We start from the raw sequence: 18,638 nt of genomic DNA, 5'->3' as shown, positions 1-18,638 counted from the left end.
TTCACAGATGCTGCCTGACCTGCTGAGTATCTACAGCATTTTGTTTTTATTTTATATAAATGAAAGTACTTTCTTTTTTCTAAGACTACACATTACAGGTAGACTACCCTTTATCCGAACTTCCGAAAACCGAAACCCTCTAAAAACCGAAGGTTTTTTCGTTCAGCGTAAGTCGTGCGCACGACCCCCCGCCAGCCCCGACCCCCGCGGACCCCCCCGCGGACCCGACCCCCCCCCGCGGACCCCCGCCGACCCCGACCCCCGCCGACTTACGCTGAGCGTCAGCGTAAGTCGTGCGCACAACCCCCCGCCGACCCCGACCGTAAGTCGGTGGGGGTCGGGGGGGTCGGCGCCGGCGGGGGGCCGCGGGGGGGGGGTCGGCGCCGGTGGGGGGGTCGGGGCCGGCGGGGGTCCGCGGGGGTCGGGGCCGGCGGGGGTCCGCGGGGGTCGGGGGTCCGCGGGGGGTCGGGGCCGGCGGGGGTCCGCGGGGGGTCGTGCGCACGACCCCCCGCCGACCCCCCCGCGGACCCCCGCCGACCCACCTTCCGAAATCCGAAATTCTCCGAAAACCGAAACACGGCTGGTCCCGAGGTTTTCGGATAAAGGATAGTCTACCTGTATTTTTCTAAGACCACACATTATTGTCATTCAAGTTTGCATTTCACAAAGAATTGCCTGTTCCACATTTATTGCTTGCCCATGCCAAGCTCTCTCACAAACTTGCATCTCTTTCATTGCATCTCATGCATGCCTATACCTCAATGGCCACACCTCCAATATACAAAGTACAACTAAAAGCCATTCACACCTTGAAGCCATAGTAAAACAAGTGAGCTCCATGAAGTGCAGTCATTTATTGACACCTAGGTGGGAGCGCAGGTTAGCACATCTGTCACTGTGAATGCGCTCCTTTAACTTATACAAGATGGTCAATGTACAGCTCCTCTGGCATGCCCAAGTAACTCTCGTGGGGTCTGTGAACCTGCATACTTGGGTATGTCCTGTCCACAAAAAGCAGGACAAATCCAATCTGGCCAATTACCGCCCCATCAGTCTACTCTCAATCAGCAAAGTAATGGAAGGTGTCATCGGCAGTGCTATCAAGCGGCACTTACTCACCAATAACCTGCTCACTGATGCCCAGTTTGGGTTCCGCCAAGACCACTCGGCTCCCGACCTCATTAGAGCCTTGGTCCAAACATGGACAAAGGAGCTGAATTCCAGAGGTGAGGCGAGAGTGACTGCCCTTGACATCAAAGGCAGCATTTGACCGAGTGTGGTATCAAGGAGCCCTAGTAAAACTGAAGTCAATGGGAATCGGGGGGGGGGGGGGGTGGCACTCTCCACTGGCTGGAGTCATACCTAGCACAAAGAAAGATGGCTGTGGTGGTTGAAGGTCAATCATCACAGCCCCAAGACATCGCTGCAGGAGTTCCTCAGGGCAGTGTCCTAGGCCCAACCATCTTCAGCTGCTTCATCAATGACCTTCCTTCCAACCTAAGGTCAGAAATGGAGATGCTCGCTGATGACTGCACAGTGTTCAGTGCCATTCACAACTCCTCAGATAATGAAGCAGTCCATGCCCGCATGCAACAAGACCTGGAGGACGTTCAGGCTTGGGCTGATAAGTGGCAGGTAACATTCGCACCACAGAAGTGCCAGGCAATGACTATCTCCAACAAGCAAGAGTCTAACCACCACCCCTTGACATTCAACAGCATTACCATCATGGAATCCCCCATCAACAACCACCTGGGGGTCACCATTGACAAGAAACTTAACTGGACCAACAACATAAATACTGTGGCAACAAGAGCAGGTCAGAGGCTAGGTATTCTGCGGCGAGTGTCTCACCTCCTGACTCCCCAAAGCTTTCTACCATCTACAAGACAAAAGTAAGGAGTGTGATGGAATACTCTCCACTTGCCTGGATGAGTGCAGCTCCGACAACACTCAAGAAGCTCGACACCATCCAGGACAAGGCAGTCCGCTTGATTAGCACCCCATCCGCCACCTTAAACATTCACTCACTCCACCACCGCCGTACCATGGCTGCAGTGTGTACCATCTACAAGATGCACTGCAGCAACTCGCCAAGGCTTCTTCGGCAGCACCTCCCAAACCTGCGACCTCTACCACCTAGAAGGACAAGTGCAGCAGGCGCATGGGAACACCATCACCTACAAGTTCCCATTCAAGTCACACTCCATCCTGACTTAGAAGTATATCGCCGACGAGTCAAAATCCTGGAACTCCCTCCTTAACAGTACTATGGGAGTACCTTCATCACACGGACTGCAGTGGTTCAAGGTGGCGGCTCCCCACCACCTTCTCGAGGGAAATTAGGGATGGGCAATAAATGGCAACACACGCCCACATCCCATAAACTAATAAAAAAAAACAGTGGGTTTGTGCAGCATTTCCTCCTCTAGCTTCTTGAGGGTAAGATGCGTTCCCAATGGAATGCCCAACATACCAAGAGAGGCTGTTTCAATTTATCTCCGACCCATGTTGTGCAAATCATGCTGGATGTGGGAGTCCCTGGATGGTTGGAGCATCCAGCGCAAATACACTTGTAGAAAGTGAGGTCGATTTAACTTTTGGCACTAAACAGGTGAAGCACACCCACCCTCCCAACCGTTGCTGCTGCTGGGAGGTCTGGACCTCATTTGCATCGAACCAATAACCTGTGTGTGGCAAACCGGCACTCCGATGCAACATGCTGGTTGGGGAAGCATGAAATGTGGAGCCAGCTGAAAGTCCAGGCTTTGAGTTGGTGGGGAGTGTGTGGGGTGGAGGGGTGTTGATGGTCAAGGAACACAGTCTAGCAGTGGGCTGGAGTATTTTTGTGGGGCCAGGAGGAGCTTTCCTGCTCCTACTGGCCCCACAGCAAAATAAAGGTTTTGAGACGTTTTATGAGCGGCCTTAAGGGGTCTCCTTAAGTAACGTTGATTATGCTGCTTAACACCCGTACAAATGGGCTGATCATGTGTAGTGCATGCTCTGCCATTGGTACCTCAAAATTGCAGTTGAGATCCTATGTTCATCATAGGATACCGATTTTTATGTTAAAAGTAGCCTCTTACCTGAGACAGGCAGGCACACCAGTTGCCCATCTAAAGGCCCCTACCAAGTTGGTGGCAGTCACTGTGTAAACAGGTGACCCATCATTTTTGGGCAGCTACTGCCTGATTTGGGCGACCACAGTTAAGATCGGTTCCAGTATCTCCAGCTGCACTCTCTCAAGCTGAAAGTTACTGCGCTTGACTAACAGTGAGATACACTCTATTACATATGGAAAGCAAGAGATTTCTTAAACACATTTTCCAAGAGGTGGTCACCCAAAGGCAGACCCCAGTGACAGAAGATAAGGATTGGAAGAGGGTGGACATCCATCCTGATGAGAAGTAGGAAGGAACCGCAGGGATCCCCTGAGGGTACTGAATACTTGATCCAAGACCTAGAACTTGGGGAAGAACAGCCATGAGCAATGCCATGACACTATGGAAAATGTGATTGCCCAAGAAAGAAGAATTGAGTGCCAGAATGCAGTGATAATGGAGATTCAATAGTGAGAGTGGTAAATCATCATATCTGCAAGCATAAACATCAACCCCAAATGCCTCCTTGGTGCCAGAGTAAGGAAGATAATGAAGTGGGTGCAGAAGCTCTTGGGCAAGAATGGGGAATCAGATGAAGTTGTCCATGTCAAAACCAACTATGAACAGGATTAGTGTCCTGAAAAAGAGAGTTCCAGGAGTTAGGAAGTAGACTAAGAAATGGAACCACAAAGGCAGTAATCTCAGGATTACATAAGAACATAAGAAATAGGAGCAGGAGTAGGCCAATCGGCCCCTCGAGCCTGCTCCGCCATTCAATAAGATCATGGCTGATCTGATCCTAACCGCCAATCTACTATCACAGAACCATCTCCTGAATCTAACAGAATTAGACACACGAAATAGGAGCAGGATCAGGCTACACGGCCCCTGGGCCCGCTCCGCTACCCACAGGGCCATGTCTGATCCGAACCTAGACTCATGTCCAAATTCCTGCCCGCTCCCCGTAACCCTTAATTCCCTTTACTTCTAGGAAACTGTCTATTTCTGTTTTAAATTTATGTAATGATGTAGCTTCTACAGCTTTTTGGGGCAGCATATTCCATGGACCTACCACCCTGAGTGAAGTAGTTCCTCCTCATCTCAGTTTTGAAAGAGCAGCCCCTTATTCTAAGACTATGCCCCCTAGTTCTAGTTTCACCCATCATCGGGAACATCCTCCCCGCATCCACCCGATCCAACCCCTTCACAATCTTATATGTTTCAATAAGATCGCCTCTCATTCTTCTGAACTCCAATGAGTAGAGTCCCAATCTACTCAACCTCTCCTCATATGTCCATTCCCTCATCCCCGGGATTAACCGAGTGAACCTTCTTTGTACTGACTCGAGAGCAAGTATGTCTTTTCTTAAGTATGGACACCAAAACTGTATGCAGTATTCCAGGTGCGGTCTCACCAATACCTTGTACAACTGAAGCAATACCTCCCTATTTTTATATTCTATCCCCCTAGCAATGAAAGCCAACATTCCATTGGCCTTCTTAATCACTTGCTGCACCTGCATACTAACCTTTTGAGTTTCGTGTACCAGGACCCCCAGATCCCTTTGTACTTCAGTACTTTCCAGTTTCTTGCCATTAAGATAACTTGCTCTACGATTTTTCCTGCCAAAGTGCATAACCTCACACTTTCCAGTATTGTATTCCATCTGCCAAATCTCTGCCCACTTACTTAGCCTGTCTATGTCCCCTTGCAGGTTTTTTATGTCCTCCTCACTCACTACTTTCCCTCCCATCTTAGTATCATCTGCAAACTTTGATATGTTACACTTGGTCCCCTCCTCCAAATCGTTAATATAGATTGTAAAGAGTTGGGGACCCAGCACTGACCCCTGCGGAACACCACTAGTTACCGATTGCCAGTCTGAGAATGAACCATTTATCCCAACTCTCTGCCTTCTGTTAGATAGCCAATCCTCTATCTATGCCAGGATATTACCTCCAATCCCGTGATTTTTTTTATCTTAAGCAATAATCTTTTGTGTGGCACCTTGTCAAATGCCTTTTGAATGTCCACTGGTTCCCCTTTATCCACCCTATATGTTACTCCCTCAAAGAACTCCAGCAAATTTGTCAAACATGACTTCCCTTTCATAAAACCATGCTGACTTTGTCCTATTAATTTATGATTATCCAAATGTCCTGTTACTGTCTCCTTAATAATGGACTCCAAAATTTTACCTACCACAGATGTTAGGCTAACCGGTCTATAGTTTCCAGCCTTCTGTCTACTGCCCTTTTTAAATAAGGGTGTTACATTAGCAGTTTTCCAGTCTGCCGGGACCTTTGCTGAGTCCAGGGAGTTTGGGAAAATTATTACCAATGCATCCACAATCCCTACCGCCACTTCCCTCAAGACCCTAGGATGTAAGCCATCAGGTCCAGGTGATTTATCCGCCTTGAGTCCCATTATTTTACCGAGCACCACTTCCTTAGTGATTTTGATCGTGTTTAGCTCCTCCCCCCCTTTAGCCCCCTGTTTGTCCAGTGTTGGGATATTCTTAGTGTCCTCTACTGTAAAGACTGATACAAAATATTCATTTAGTGTTTTTGCCATCTCCATATTTCCCACCATTAATTTCCCGGTCTCATCCTCTAAGGGACCAACATTTACTTTAGCCACCCTTTTTCTTTTTATATAACTATAAAAACTCTTACTATCTGTTTTTATATTTTTTGCTAATTTACTTTCATAATCTATCTTCCCTTTCTTAATTAATCTTTTTGTTATCTTTTGCTGTTTTTTTAAAGTTTTCCCAATCCTCTATCCTCCCACTAGATTTGGCTACCTTATATGCCCTTGTTTTTAGTCGAATACTATCCTTAATTTCTTTACTTAGCCACGGATGGCTGTCTTTTCTTTTACACCCTTTTCTTCTCAGTGGAATATATATTTTTTGGAAGTTGTAAAATAACTCCTTAAATGTATCATGTATCGTCTTACCCTTTAATCTATTTTCCCAATCCACTCTACTCAATTCCGCTCTCATACCTTCATAGTCTCCTTTATTCAAGCTTAGCACGCTTGTTTGAGATCCAACCTTCTCACCCTCTAATTGAATATGGAATTCAACCATGTTATGGTCACTCATTCCAAGGGGATCCTTTACTAGGACATTTTTAATTAATCATGTCTCGTTACACAGGACCAGATCTAAGGTTGCTTGCCCCCTGGTCGGTTCAGTTACATACTGCTCAAGAAACCCATCCCTAATACACTCAATGAACTCATCCTCAAGGCAGCCCTGCCCAATTTGATTTGTCCAATTAATATGATAGTTAAAATCCCCCATAATTATAGATGTTCCCTTATTACAAGCCTCAACTATTTCCTGATTGATACTCCGTCCAACAGAGTTGCAACTGTTTGGAGGCCTATAGACTACGCCTACTAGTGTTTTTTTCCCCTTATTATTCCTTATCTCCACCCAAACTGTTTCATTATCCTGATCTTTTGACCCAATATCATTTCTCTGTATTACAGTGATTCCTTCCTTTATTAACATAGCCACCCCACCTCCCCTTCCTTCCTGCCTGTCCTTCCTGATCGTTAAATAACCTGGTATGTTTAATTCCCAGGCATTGTCACCCTGCAGCCATGTTTCTGTAATGGCCACAAGATCATACCCATATGTAGTTATTTGTGCCATTAACTCGTCTATTTTGTTACGAATGCTACGTGCATTCAGATAGAGAACTTTCAAATATGTTTTGTGACACTTAGTTCCTGCTTTTGCCCTTTTTATTACTTTACCTTTTACTCCATACCTTCTGCCACTTCCTAACACACTCTGGTTTTTAATTTCCCCACTGCTACCTAAGTCTATGACCTTCTCTGTTGTCATTTTTATTATTTGCTCTCTAGGAACCTCCCCCCCACTAGTTAGTTTAAAGCCCTCTCTACAGCCCTAGTTATGTGATCCGCCAGGGCTCTAGTCCCAGCACTGGCCAAGTGAAGCCCGTCCCAACGGAACAGCTCCCTCCTGCCCCAGTACTGGTGCCAGTGTCCCAGGAAGCAAAACCCATTTCTCCCACACCAGTCTTTGAGCCACGCATTTAACTCTCTAATTTTATTTGTCCTAGCCAAATTCGCTCGTGGCTCAGGTAATAATCCAGAGATTATTACCCTTGAGGTTCTGTTTTTTAATTTGACCCCTAGCTGCTCATACTCCTTTAACAGAACCGGCTTCCTAGTCCTATCTACGTCGTTTGTACCAACATGGACCACAACAACTGGATCCACCCCCTCCCACTGCAAGTTTCTTTCCAGCCTAGAGGAGATGTCCTTAACCCTGGCACTGGGTAGGCAACACAGCCTTCGGGACTCTTGCTCTCGGCTGCAGAGAACTCTATCTATCCCCCTAATAATACTATCCCCTACCACTACAACATTTCTATTTACTCCCCCCTCTTGAATGGCCCCCCGTTCCACGGTGCTGTGGCTAGGTTGCTCATCCTCCCTGCAGTCCCTGCTCCTGTCCCCACAGGGAGTAAGAACCTCGAACCTGTTGGACAAGAGCAAGGGCTGCAGCTCCTCCAACACTACCTCCTGGATCCCCGTACCTGCCTCACTCGTAGTCACACCGTCCTGTCCCTGACCATGGGCTACATCTGAATTGATTAACTTCATAGGTGTGACCACCTCCTGAAACACAGAGTCCAGGTACTTCTCCCCCTCCCTGATGTGTCGCAGTGTCTGAAGCTCAGACTCCAGCTCATCAACACGGAGCTGGAGTTCCTGTAGCAGCAGACACTTGTCACAGACGTAATCACTGTGAGCCTCAATGGGGTCCACTGGCTCCCACATCTCGCAACAGTAACACATCACCTGCTCCATCTATGTAATTAATTAAATTTTTTATTGTTAGTTATGGACACCCTCTGCCCGATTTTAGATGCTAGTATCCCCTTTAATTAATTGGATTTAAATTAAATCTACTAGAGCCACACACTAGCCAGTGCAGGAGCAGTTAGATTAGAGAGGTAAATGCACGTATACTACTTATAAGCACATATTCTAGGCTGACACTCCAGTGCAATACTGAGGGAGCACTGCACTGTCAGAGGTGCCGTCTTTTGGATGAGTCATTAAACCAAGTCCCCGTCAGCTCTCTCAGGTGGACATAAAAGGCCCCATGGCACTATTTCAAGACAAACAGGGCAGTTCTGGTGACAAGGCTAATATGTATCCCTCAATCAACATCACAACATTTTTTTAAATTTATCATTTATCACATTGCTGTTTGTGGGATCCAGCCATGCAAATTGGCTGCTGCGCTACACTATATTGCAACAGTGACTACACTTCAAAATTTCTTCATTGGTTGTAAAGTGCTTTGGGACGTCTTGAGGTTGTGAAAGGCGCTATATAAATACAAGTTTTTCTTTCTGTAGATTTTACAGTTCACTTAGTTCACGTAGGAAGAATAGAAAAGAAAAATATTTAAATGGAGAAAGACTACAGAATGCAGTGGTACAGAGGGATTTGGGTGTCATGAAACAGAAAAAGTTACCATGCAGGTGCAAGTAATTAGGAAGGCAAATGGAATGTTGACCTTTATTTCAAGGGGGATAGAGTATAAAAGTAGGGAAGTCTTGCTACAACTGTATAGGGCGCTGGTGAGACCACACCTAGAGTACTGCGTACAGTTTTGGTCACCATATTTAAGGAGGGATATACTTGCATTGGAGGCAGTTCAGAGAAAGTTCACTAGGTTGATTCCGGGATGGAAGGGTTGTCTTATGAGGAAAGGTTGAGCAGGTTGGGCCTATACTCATTGCAGTTTAGAAGAATGAGAGGAGATCTTATTGAAACATATAAGATTCTGAGGGGTTGAACAGGGTAGATGCTGAGAGGATGTTTCCCCTTGTCAGGGAATCTAGAACGAGGGGGCATAGTCTCAGAATAAGGGGTCGCCCATTTAAGACAGAGATGAGGAGGAATTTCTTCTCTCAAGAGTCATGAATCTTTGGAATTCTTTACCCCAGAGAGCTGTGGAGGCTGAGTCATTGAACATATTCAAGGCAGAGATAGACAGATTTTTGAGCAACAGGGGAGTCAAGGATTATGGGGAGTGGGCAGGAAAGTGGAGTTGAGGCCAAAATCGGATCAGCCATGATCTCATTAAATGGCGGAGCAGGCTGGAGGTGCTGAATGGCCTGCTCCTGCTCCTATTTCTTATGTTCTTACTTAAAATGCTGCAAGTAATTGTTTGGAACTACTTCAAATAGTGCAAACATTTAGTGTTTCAGTTCCACATACTTCACAACAAACATACATATTTTTTACCTGGTGGCAGAAAGGTCAAGATGTTGCTTAACCTCCAAAAGGACCTCTTGAAAGAAATCTAGTCGTTTGTTTTCAAACTGCTGACACTGCTCAAAGACTTGCTCCATGTTTTCGATATATTGCGGTGTGGACTTATTCAATTCATCTAGATTTTTCTCATACTTTTCCTTTGTCTAGAAAGTAAGAAACCAGTTGTGAAATCCACATCAGCTGATGCACCATATTCCAAACAGTATGATTTATGAAACACATAAGCAGGACTCAAAGCACTGACTAGCTTGCAATATTTTCACATAGAACAATGTATTTCTATTGTAACAAACAAACCATATTTTTTTTAACTGTTTTTTCATGCAGCATTTAACATCGCAGGTAAAAGAGAATGGATGATAATCTTTAATTTCCAAATAGAATCATATAATCTTAAAGCTCTGTTTGGTAGTCACTCCTGCTAATGTTACCATGGACAGGCGTGTCTGCAACAGGTAGATGATGAGGACGAAGTTATGCACATTACAGGAAACTCTTTTTTATCTGGCACCGACGGGACCGGTGTGGTGCCGGTTTATCAAAAAGTACGGATTACAGAGAGGTATAGTTTAAAAGGTACGAGAGCTCCATACACAGCAACAAATCTAGGCTTCCCTGTTGCTTAGCAACAGCTGCAGGAACCCCGGCCACAGACCAAGCATTCCTGTTGCTTAGCAACAAGTGCAGAAACCCGATTACACAGCCACAGCTCCAGGAACGGCCACTAATATGAAGTAAAACTTACCTGAACCTACTCCTGAATTTTGCCGGTTAACAGAGATTGCCGGTTATTTAGGTGCCGGTAAATCGAGAGTTTCCTGTACTTCCTTTACCACCTAATGCAGGTCCAGCTATGTCCTTCAGGACTTGGCCAGCGATGGACTACCGAGCCACTTTTGTTGGTAGATGTGAAGTACCTGGCCCACAGAATATTCTGTGCCCTTGCTTCCTCCAACGTGAAGGAGTTCTGGTTCATCAGTTGGGCAGGTGGGGGTAATAGATAGAATAAGCAGGGGGGGGGGGGGGTTTGGCCTTGCTTGACCTGAAGCCACAAGAATTCATGGGGTCTAGAATCAAGGTTGAGGATTCCCAGAGCCAAGCCTACCTGATTGACTGTATATTACTGTGCCCCCACCTTTGGTGAGCCTATCCTGCCTCAGACAGGACAAACCCAGGGATGGTGATGGAGGGGTCTGGGTCAGACTGAGGCTTGACTTGATTGTGGGACAGTTCTTCCAATTTGGACACCAATGCCCAGATGTTGCAGCGGAGGGCTCGGCAGAGTCAACTGGGCTGGGCTTGTCTGAATCTAATTCTGATCCATTGTCTGGGTCATGTTAAGTGGATCAGTCTGATATTTTTCTTATGATTGTGGTCTACAGCCATTTTTAATAACTGAATGGCTCGTTAGGCCACTTCAGAGTCAACCACACATTATGAGACTGGAGTCACAAACACTAGACCAGGTAGGGATAACAGGTTTCCTTCCCTGAAGGACATTAGAGAACCATTTGGGTTTATAAAACAATCCAGCAGCTCTGTTGGTCATTTTTCCTGGTGCCAGCCCATAAACTACTACCAGATTTACTGAATTCAATTTCACAACGTATGGGTTAATGTCTGTGTAAAAATAATACACACAGGAATGTAGCGAGAGAATGTTAAGCTCTTATTACATTCCTGTGTGCACTATTTTTACACAGGACACCAGTGTCCAGATGTTACTGAGAAGGACTTTGCAGAGTCAACTGGGCTGGGATTGTGTGAACGTAGTTCTGATTCAATGCTTGTCAATCCTAATTTCTACCCTTGTATCTATATTCACTCTCAGCACAGGTGCTGGGAGACTCAGCCCAGCAGGGCGTAGCATTCCCGCTTTACCCTCAGAGGTTTCCGTTATCATTTGGTTGTCCCATGAATGCCAGAATATATATTTTTCTGCAATTCTGCATATCCATTCATTACATGGCAGTACAATCTATGTAACGTAAGTGGTTGTGCATTCTACTGTGTCACCCATTTTGTCATCGCTGGATAGTTTCAGAATACATAAAATAGTTTTACCTTTTGGACATCCTGCTTAGATTTTTCTGCTTTATCCAGCAGTTTCTTTAGTTGTTCTGGATTCACATTTGAATCAGCTTTGCTGGTCGATTCCCTGGATATTGCCAATTTCTCTTCTTTACAAGCTGCATGATAGGCCTTTTTGGCAGCTTCCACCTCAAAAAAGGAAAAGAAATATGTATTGATTGGAATGAGACTTTCCTTTTTTACAACCTGGAAGGTAAGGCTCCTGAATTACCAAGAAATATAAAAGATAGGCCAGCTGTAAAAGGACACATTTGGCAAACATAGAGTAATAAATTGTAGTACTGGTCAAATTATGTCTGGCAACACATAAAACTGTGTGGCAATTACTTTTAATATTTCCGTTCTGTTTTTAAAGAATTCTTGCACTCTTTTCCTTTAATGACAAGTTACCACTAGAATTACATTGAATTTACAGCACAGAAACACGAGCCTCCTCCCATTCTATTTACTTCATTTCACCCTATCAAAACACTAAAACAAACTTTTTTTTTGGCTTGGGAAATGTCTCCTTTTAAAGGTTTTTTCTCCTTTTTGGGTGCATTCACACTGCAACTGTAGTGTTGATGCAAAGTGGTTTCACTTTACACTGATACTGCAGCTATAGTGTAATTTAATCTAAAGTCAGGGCCAAATCTGACACTGGAGGAGCAAGGGGTGTCATTCTGCTTCAGAGTCAGTTTGGGCCTTTACACTCAATTTACATTAGTGTAAAGTGGATTCAGCTTTGCACCGATCCTAAACTTGTGGAGCTTGAATGCACGATCACTTTCCCTGCACCTCTCCTAGCCAAGAGAATGGACAAGAAACTTGCTACCAGTCCTCTGCCAATTTCCCTTAGAAACAGTGCCATCTGGAGATAAATCACATTTGATACTTCGTCGCTCTGTGGCCAGATTGGAGATGAAAGATCTTTGATTTTCTCTTCTTTTGGCCTTCGCTCAGAACCTCCCATGACACTTTGAATTAAACCTAGAAATTCACTTCAAATGTGTTGCCTAGAACGTATTTGGAAAGATTCGCGTAATACCAACATTTACCAGTTTAACTTTGACAGATCATCTGTTACTCCCTACCTCCTTCATTTTTTTGGCCCAGGGTTTCTGTGCCTTACGGAATCCATCATCTGCCTCCTTTGTTTCTTTGAAGCCTGCCATCATTTGCTTGTGGTAGGCTTCCTTCTGCCAGTTCTTGACTTTTTCAAAGTCTTCATTCATCACTGCGCTCTTGACCTCCAGGTGCAGCTCACTGACTTTTTCTGCTTCAGTCATTAATGATATCCATGCTTTCTCTAGAGTTCCGTACTGTGGTCCTGCAAAGATCGCAAGTTAACAGACATGCAGGTTCAAATACTTGTATGAATTATATTGGTTATTCCAAGCAATTTCCCAAAATATTATCCATTATCCACATTTAACTTAACTTCAATTTTATTACATTAAAATTTATATTTTTATAACAAATGCAAAAAGTCAATGATTTGAATAGAAAGGACAAGAATGTAATCTGGAGAAGGGTCAATTCTACTTCGACCTCTAATTTAAAAGGAAAATATCACGGGGTGGCAAGAGAAGAAGTAGAGTTCATGACACAAAGTACTGCCTCCACGCGGTCTATGGAAAAATACATGAATTCTCCAAACTTTGAAGTAAAGAAAATCTAAAATCGCATCTGCTTACATTAGCTTGCTGCTTTATGAGTCAGCAGCTCTCGGTGTATTATACAAATCAGCAGTTATTCGCTATCCTGGGTACCAGGTGTCAACTGCTTAGAAAGTTAGAACTAGGTAGGACTTGACCAAGAAGGGAGGCAGAAATCTAGCTCCCAAGCCTCCACTCTTGAGTTGACAGTGCAAGGGAGATCATTTAAAATGAAAACTGACAAATTATCTCAACTGATACCAATTCACCTCCTCTCACTTTCATCTTGCAAACTGGTATCAAAATATCAACTTGAAGCTTTAATTTTTAAAAGACAAATATCAACTGCTGCAGCAGACTATTTTCTCTATCCTCAACAAAGATGAAGGTGTTTCAAATTTAAGTGCGATATTTGTTGCAAGTTTTGTGAGGGCTTTAAAGATCCCCATTTTCTCTCCAATCTCTTTGGTTGACATGACATTCATTGATGATGATGATGCAGGTGGCCAACCTCCACAGTTTCTGTCAATGGCACTCTGAACCAGCTATTAGGAGTTGCATGTCAGAGGTTAAGTGACAACTCTCCTGAGTTTCATTTCCCATAGTGGCATTTTAAAAGTTGAAAACTCAATGGCATGAGGAGGAAATCAAACCTACATAATGCAATGCTATGATACAGCATATGTTGGTGCTCCAATGCACTGTTCCATCCTTTCTGGTACTGTATTACTGGTGTAACAGCCTGAGAAGCAACTCACTGTTTATCACAAAACTGATTTTATTTATACTGAAAGATTAATACTTGTGGCCAATTTCACTGAGTGAGACTTCATGTCAGCAGTGTGGCGTCACTGAATATACCCATAATGTAAGGTTTCCCTCATTTAAATAATAGGTGAAAATAATTGCATGTTGTGATGTAAAATTATTTCAAATCTGCCTTTTTCCAAGTCTTATACACTGAAAGAAAACTTTGAACATGACATTTTGTTAGGGACATCATTATTGATGCATTTAAACACATACAGCACAGCAGTATTTTATTGTAGAGAAAGACTAAAGTAATATTTCATCGCATTGTCACAAGCATTAATAACTTCATCTTGGTGGAAGGTGCAATACAACTCCCTCATTCAAACCAGTATATTTATGCTGACGTAATATACAGAAAGTAACTTTTAGACAGAAGTACCAATTGGCTTCCTTCATTTATATTTGCTGTTGATATCAAAGAGAGCAGTAGCCAACCCAAGGGGAGTACTATACTGGAGTGTTCTTTGCCCCAGGGGCAATGAATAGTGTTGACTCATTATCAAGGCTTCAGTTAGCAACTGTAATCAACTGCTGCAGGACTGAACTGCTGGATTGGCTGATAATCTACTTTACAGCGTAAAAACTGTGAGCAGAACAAATTGATGTAGAACAAGTGTATCTGGACATTTTTAAGCATAACTATTAATCCATTTAAAACAAAAACAGAAAACACTATAAAAATCCAGCAGGTCAGCAGCAACCGTCGAGAAAACACGAGTCAGTTGGCATTTGATGTATAAACCCTTCCTCAGAATAGTTTTGAGGAACAATTTATACCACAAACATCAACTGACTTCTGTTTTATTGACGGATGCTACCAGATTTCCAATATCTGGAGCATTTTACCTTTTGTTCATACTAATCCATTTAATTTTCTAAATATAATAGGTTTAGGTGTTAAGCATTCAGTCAGTAAAGTTTCCTGCAAAGCAAAAAGTATTACTTTAATGGCGAGAGGGAGTATTTTGTTTCTTACCTGGCGGTTCATTTTTTTTGTCTGACCAAATAATTTTATCTATTGCAAATTTTAAAACTATTTGAAGCTGGGTATTTTATTTTTTTTTAAACTTGTTTTTTTGCATATTTAGGGCACTGTCATGTGATAGAGAGAAATTTTTAGGGCCCTCTTCAAAACTTTAAAAGCAGGTTTAAAAATGGCCAACACTGCAGAGAAGCACAGGGCCTGGGAAAATCCTGCCCGATAACACCAATAATCACGGATAAATACCCACAGGGCCGGAGAAAATCCCGCCCGATAACACCAATAAATACCCACAGGGCCTGAGAAAATCCCGCCAGATAATAATTTCAATGATCTGAATATCTGATCTTTGCCATCATCCAGTGCCTCAGCGATTCTGAGAAAATGCTTTGATTTTAGGATCCCAGCTCGTAAGATGTTGGAAACTGCATATCAGGACTGTATAATTATTCCATTTCCCTATGGTCCTGAATATATTTCTCTACATGTTTTCTGTGCTCTGTTCTATATCTCTGCGGAGGTGATTTTTATGTGGGTGCCCTTCACCTTCAGTGACTCGTGCTTGACATGTTATGATGGGGACATTTTTTTATGCAGTGCGTTATGATCTGGAATGCACTGCCTGAAAGGGTGATGAAAGATTCAATAGTAACTTTCAAAAGGGATTAGATAAATACGTGAAGGGGAAAAAAATCGCAGGGCTATGGGGAAAGAGGGGGTGTGGGACTAACTAGATAACTCTTTCAAAGAGCCGGTACAGACATGATGGGCCGAATTGCCTCCTTCTGTGCTATAAGAGCTACGATTCTAAGCCAGAATGCTCCCAACTCCATGGCAAATTGGTTAGCTGCAGTGGAAATACCATGCACATGCTTAAGAGATTCATTTGCATTACCACTTACATTGTGCATTACACAGAAACATAAAAACTTAGATTAATATAAAAATTGACAAAGCAAGACAATATATGTGATTGATGCTTAATATTACCCAAAATGTAATTATCTTTAATTAAAACTGTCCAAGTTAGTCAACTCCAGGTTCATTCCTGTCAAAGAAAAACCCTTAGGGTTACCCAACGAGAACTTTGGATGAGAAAGGTGCTATAGAAATGCAAGGCCTTTCTTTCTTTTTAATAACTGTAAAATGTACCAAAATGGTGTGAATCCTCAAAATTGCTGAAAAGCCTTTATAGTACCATTCAAACCCACTGTAGAACACTTTTATTCAAATCATAGGGAAAAAGGACATTTTCAAGCAATGTTGATTTCTAATCTATCCTTCATTGAATATTTACAGAAGTTGAGAAAGGGAACTGTTAGGTAACTAAATCTGTATAACAAATCTGTATAACAACATGGGGTAGAGTTTCCACTTTGGATGCAGTCGGAAAATTGCGCCCAAAATGCACTCGAAATTGCACTGGTTAGGTTACAGTTCAAGTTTCTGATAAAATTCAATTGCATAATCACAAACGTAAAATCTTCAATGAACCAGCACAATAGAACATTATTTGTTTCTTTTTTTTCTTTCCATTAAAATGTATTCTTTCATATATTTAAGAGTAAGAAGTCACACAACACCAGGTTATAGTCCAACAGTTTTATTTGAAATCACAAGCTTTCGGAGCGCTGCTCCTTCGTCAGGTGACTCCGAAAGCTTGTGATTTCAAATAAAACTGTTGGACTATAACCTGGTGTTGTGTGACTTCTTACATTTGTCCACCCCAGTCCAACTCCGGCATCTCCACACCATATTTAAGAGTGGTAACCTAGTGCAGTTTTATCAATACAGCTGAAAATGGATTTAATCACCAAAAATAAGTATTTTTTAATAAGGGTACCCAGTCCTCCACCTGAGTAACCTGATTTAAATCACTGAAAATGACTTTTCAAAAAAGCTATACTGAACCATTTAATAGTTTCATTAGTGTACACTAGTCTGTTTTAGTAAATTAAATATTGTTTTATATGAAAAACTTTAAAAACGTTCCCACTAGTGCCTGTGCGCACTTTTGAGGAGCCTTCCTGAACCAGTGTAATCGGCGGAAGCTTGCAATTTCGACCTGGGGGTGTGGCCAGTTTGTGAGCAGGGCCTGATTCGGGCGAACTAAATCTTGAACCAGCGCAAAAGATTGTGGAAACACGAACGCAAGTGGTTTTGGGTGTAACTCATGTTTAAAATTCTCCAATCTTTTGTGCTAGTTCGGCCAATTCCGCACGGATTGCATTGATATTACTAGCATAAACAAGTTTCAAATGAGAAATCTTTCAAACCAAGAAATATGGAAGTAATGTATAGCTTTAATTGACAAATAAAGCCTTTTCAGGATCTTTTGATGTAAATAATGATAGGGCAGAAAGTCAACACTTTTACCTTTTTCTAACAGTTGTTTCCACCTCTTGGCCCATTCTGTAAGTTGTTGAGCATAACTTTTCTCTATCCGAGCACGCTCATGGAGGCAATTCATGAGGTCATTACAGAGTCTATGACCATCATCAAAGCGCTTTACAGTGCGCTTATAATTCCCAACCTATATATATCAAGGGAAAATAGATCATTAATAGCATTTAGTAAAAATTATGGATGTTAGTTTACTGCACTGCAAAATATTGCTAATTGCTATGAAAACGAAACAGCTAATTGTATCAAGTTAGCACTGTAAGGGGTCAGCCTTGGATCAGTGGTAGCACTCTTGCCTCAATCAGAAGACTGTGGGATCATGCCCCACTCCAGTGCAGTACTGAGTGAGTGCTGCACCTTTGGAGGTGCTATCTTTCGGATGAGATGTTAAACCGAAGCCCCTGTCTGCCTTCTCAGGTGGGCGCAACAGATTCAATAGCACTATTTCGAAGAAGAGTAGGGGAGGTCTTCTCCCTGGTTTTCTGGCCAATATTTATCTCTTAACCAGCATCACAAAAAAAAAATGTATCTGGTCATTAGCTTATTGCTGTTTGTGGAACCTTGCTGTGCACAAATTGGCTGCTGTTCTTTAAATAGTGCCATGGGATCTTTTACGTACACCTGAGGGGGCCTCGGTTCAACGTCTTATCTGAGAGACTGATGGCCATGATGATTTGGTTCTGAATGTCTCCTTCGTTTTAAGATATGTGCTTAAAAAAAGTTTTGACTCCAGCAAATAGTGCAATGCAGTTAACCGAGCTATTGCAAAGGAATAAATATGACAGAAATTTTATTAATTATATAAACATTGCATTTTAAATCCTGGTTTTACCAATCATATCAGATGAATGCTATTGATTTGTGTCCAACAAATCCTCTTTTCTAGAGTACTCTGATGTAATTCTTCAGTTTGACAGAGTTGCTTTTAAATGACCTGATACGCTTATCAATTACTTCATAAAAGGTGATGAGTCGAAGAAGAGATGATGAGTCGAAAGAAGAGATGAATAAGGCTTTTATTAGCTAAGAAGAGACCATGCTTCTTCGTGAGTGACTGAACAAGTCTGAACGAAACCCACACAGTGGTGGGTGGAGTCAGCTGAGGCATGCCTCCATACACAGCGCCACCCAGAGGTGGCAATATACAATACAGTGGTTTACCACATTCACCCCTTGTTTAATGTGAAGTCCGGCGGGGTGAAGGGTACTACAAGTTAAGTCTATCAGGAGGCCTTGTCTGACGTCCTGATCGTCGTGGTGGCGGCGGTGGTGTT

At 43.0% G+C, this 18,638-nt stretch overlaps 1 protein-coding gene across 9 annotated transcripts in view; it reads right to left on the bottom strand.

Moving 5' to 3' along the window:
• LOC147106137 (protein kinase C and casein kinase substrate in neurons protein 2-like) overlaps positions 1-18,638 on the bottom strand; it is a 185,648-nt gene that overhangs the window by 32,492 nt on the left and 134,518 nt on the right. For all 9 annotated transcript variants that reach the window (XR_015081372.1, XM_086008952.1, XM_086008951.1 and 6 more), the window contains 4 exons: positions 17,338-17,494; positions 12,603-12,838; positions 11,503-11,658; positions 9,409-9,581 (listed from right to left, as the gene is read on the bottom strand). Coding sequence is in view for 8 of the 9 variants with exons in the window: in XM_086008952.1 (XP_085865078.1) it covers positions 9,409-9,581; positions 11,503-11,658; positions 12,603-12,838; positions 17,338-17,494 (722 nt within the window). In the remaining variant the exon portion in view is untranslated. The remainder of the gene's footprint in view (positions 1-9,408; positions 9,582-11,502; positions 11,659-12,602; positions 12,839-17,337; positions 17,495-18,638) is intronic.

The sequence above is a fragment of the Somniosus microcephalus genome, chromosome 16 (assembly GCF_052327205.1).
Source record: "Somniosus microcephalus isolate GS21.2 chromosome 16, FLI_Smic_1.0, whole genome shotgun sequence".
In the NCBI taxonomy this organism is placed as follows: Eukaryota; Metazoa; Chordata; class Chondrichthyes; order Squaliformes; family Somniosidae; genus Somniosus; species Somniosus microcephalus.
This window is presented reverse-complemented; position numbering and strand designations above follow the sequence as displayed.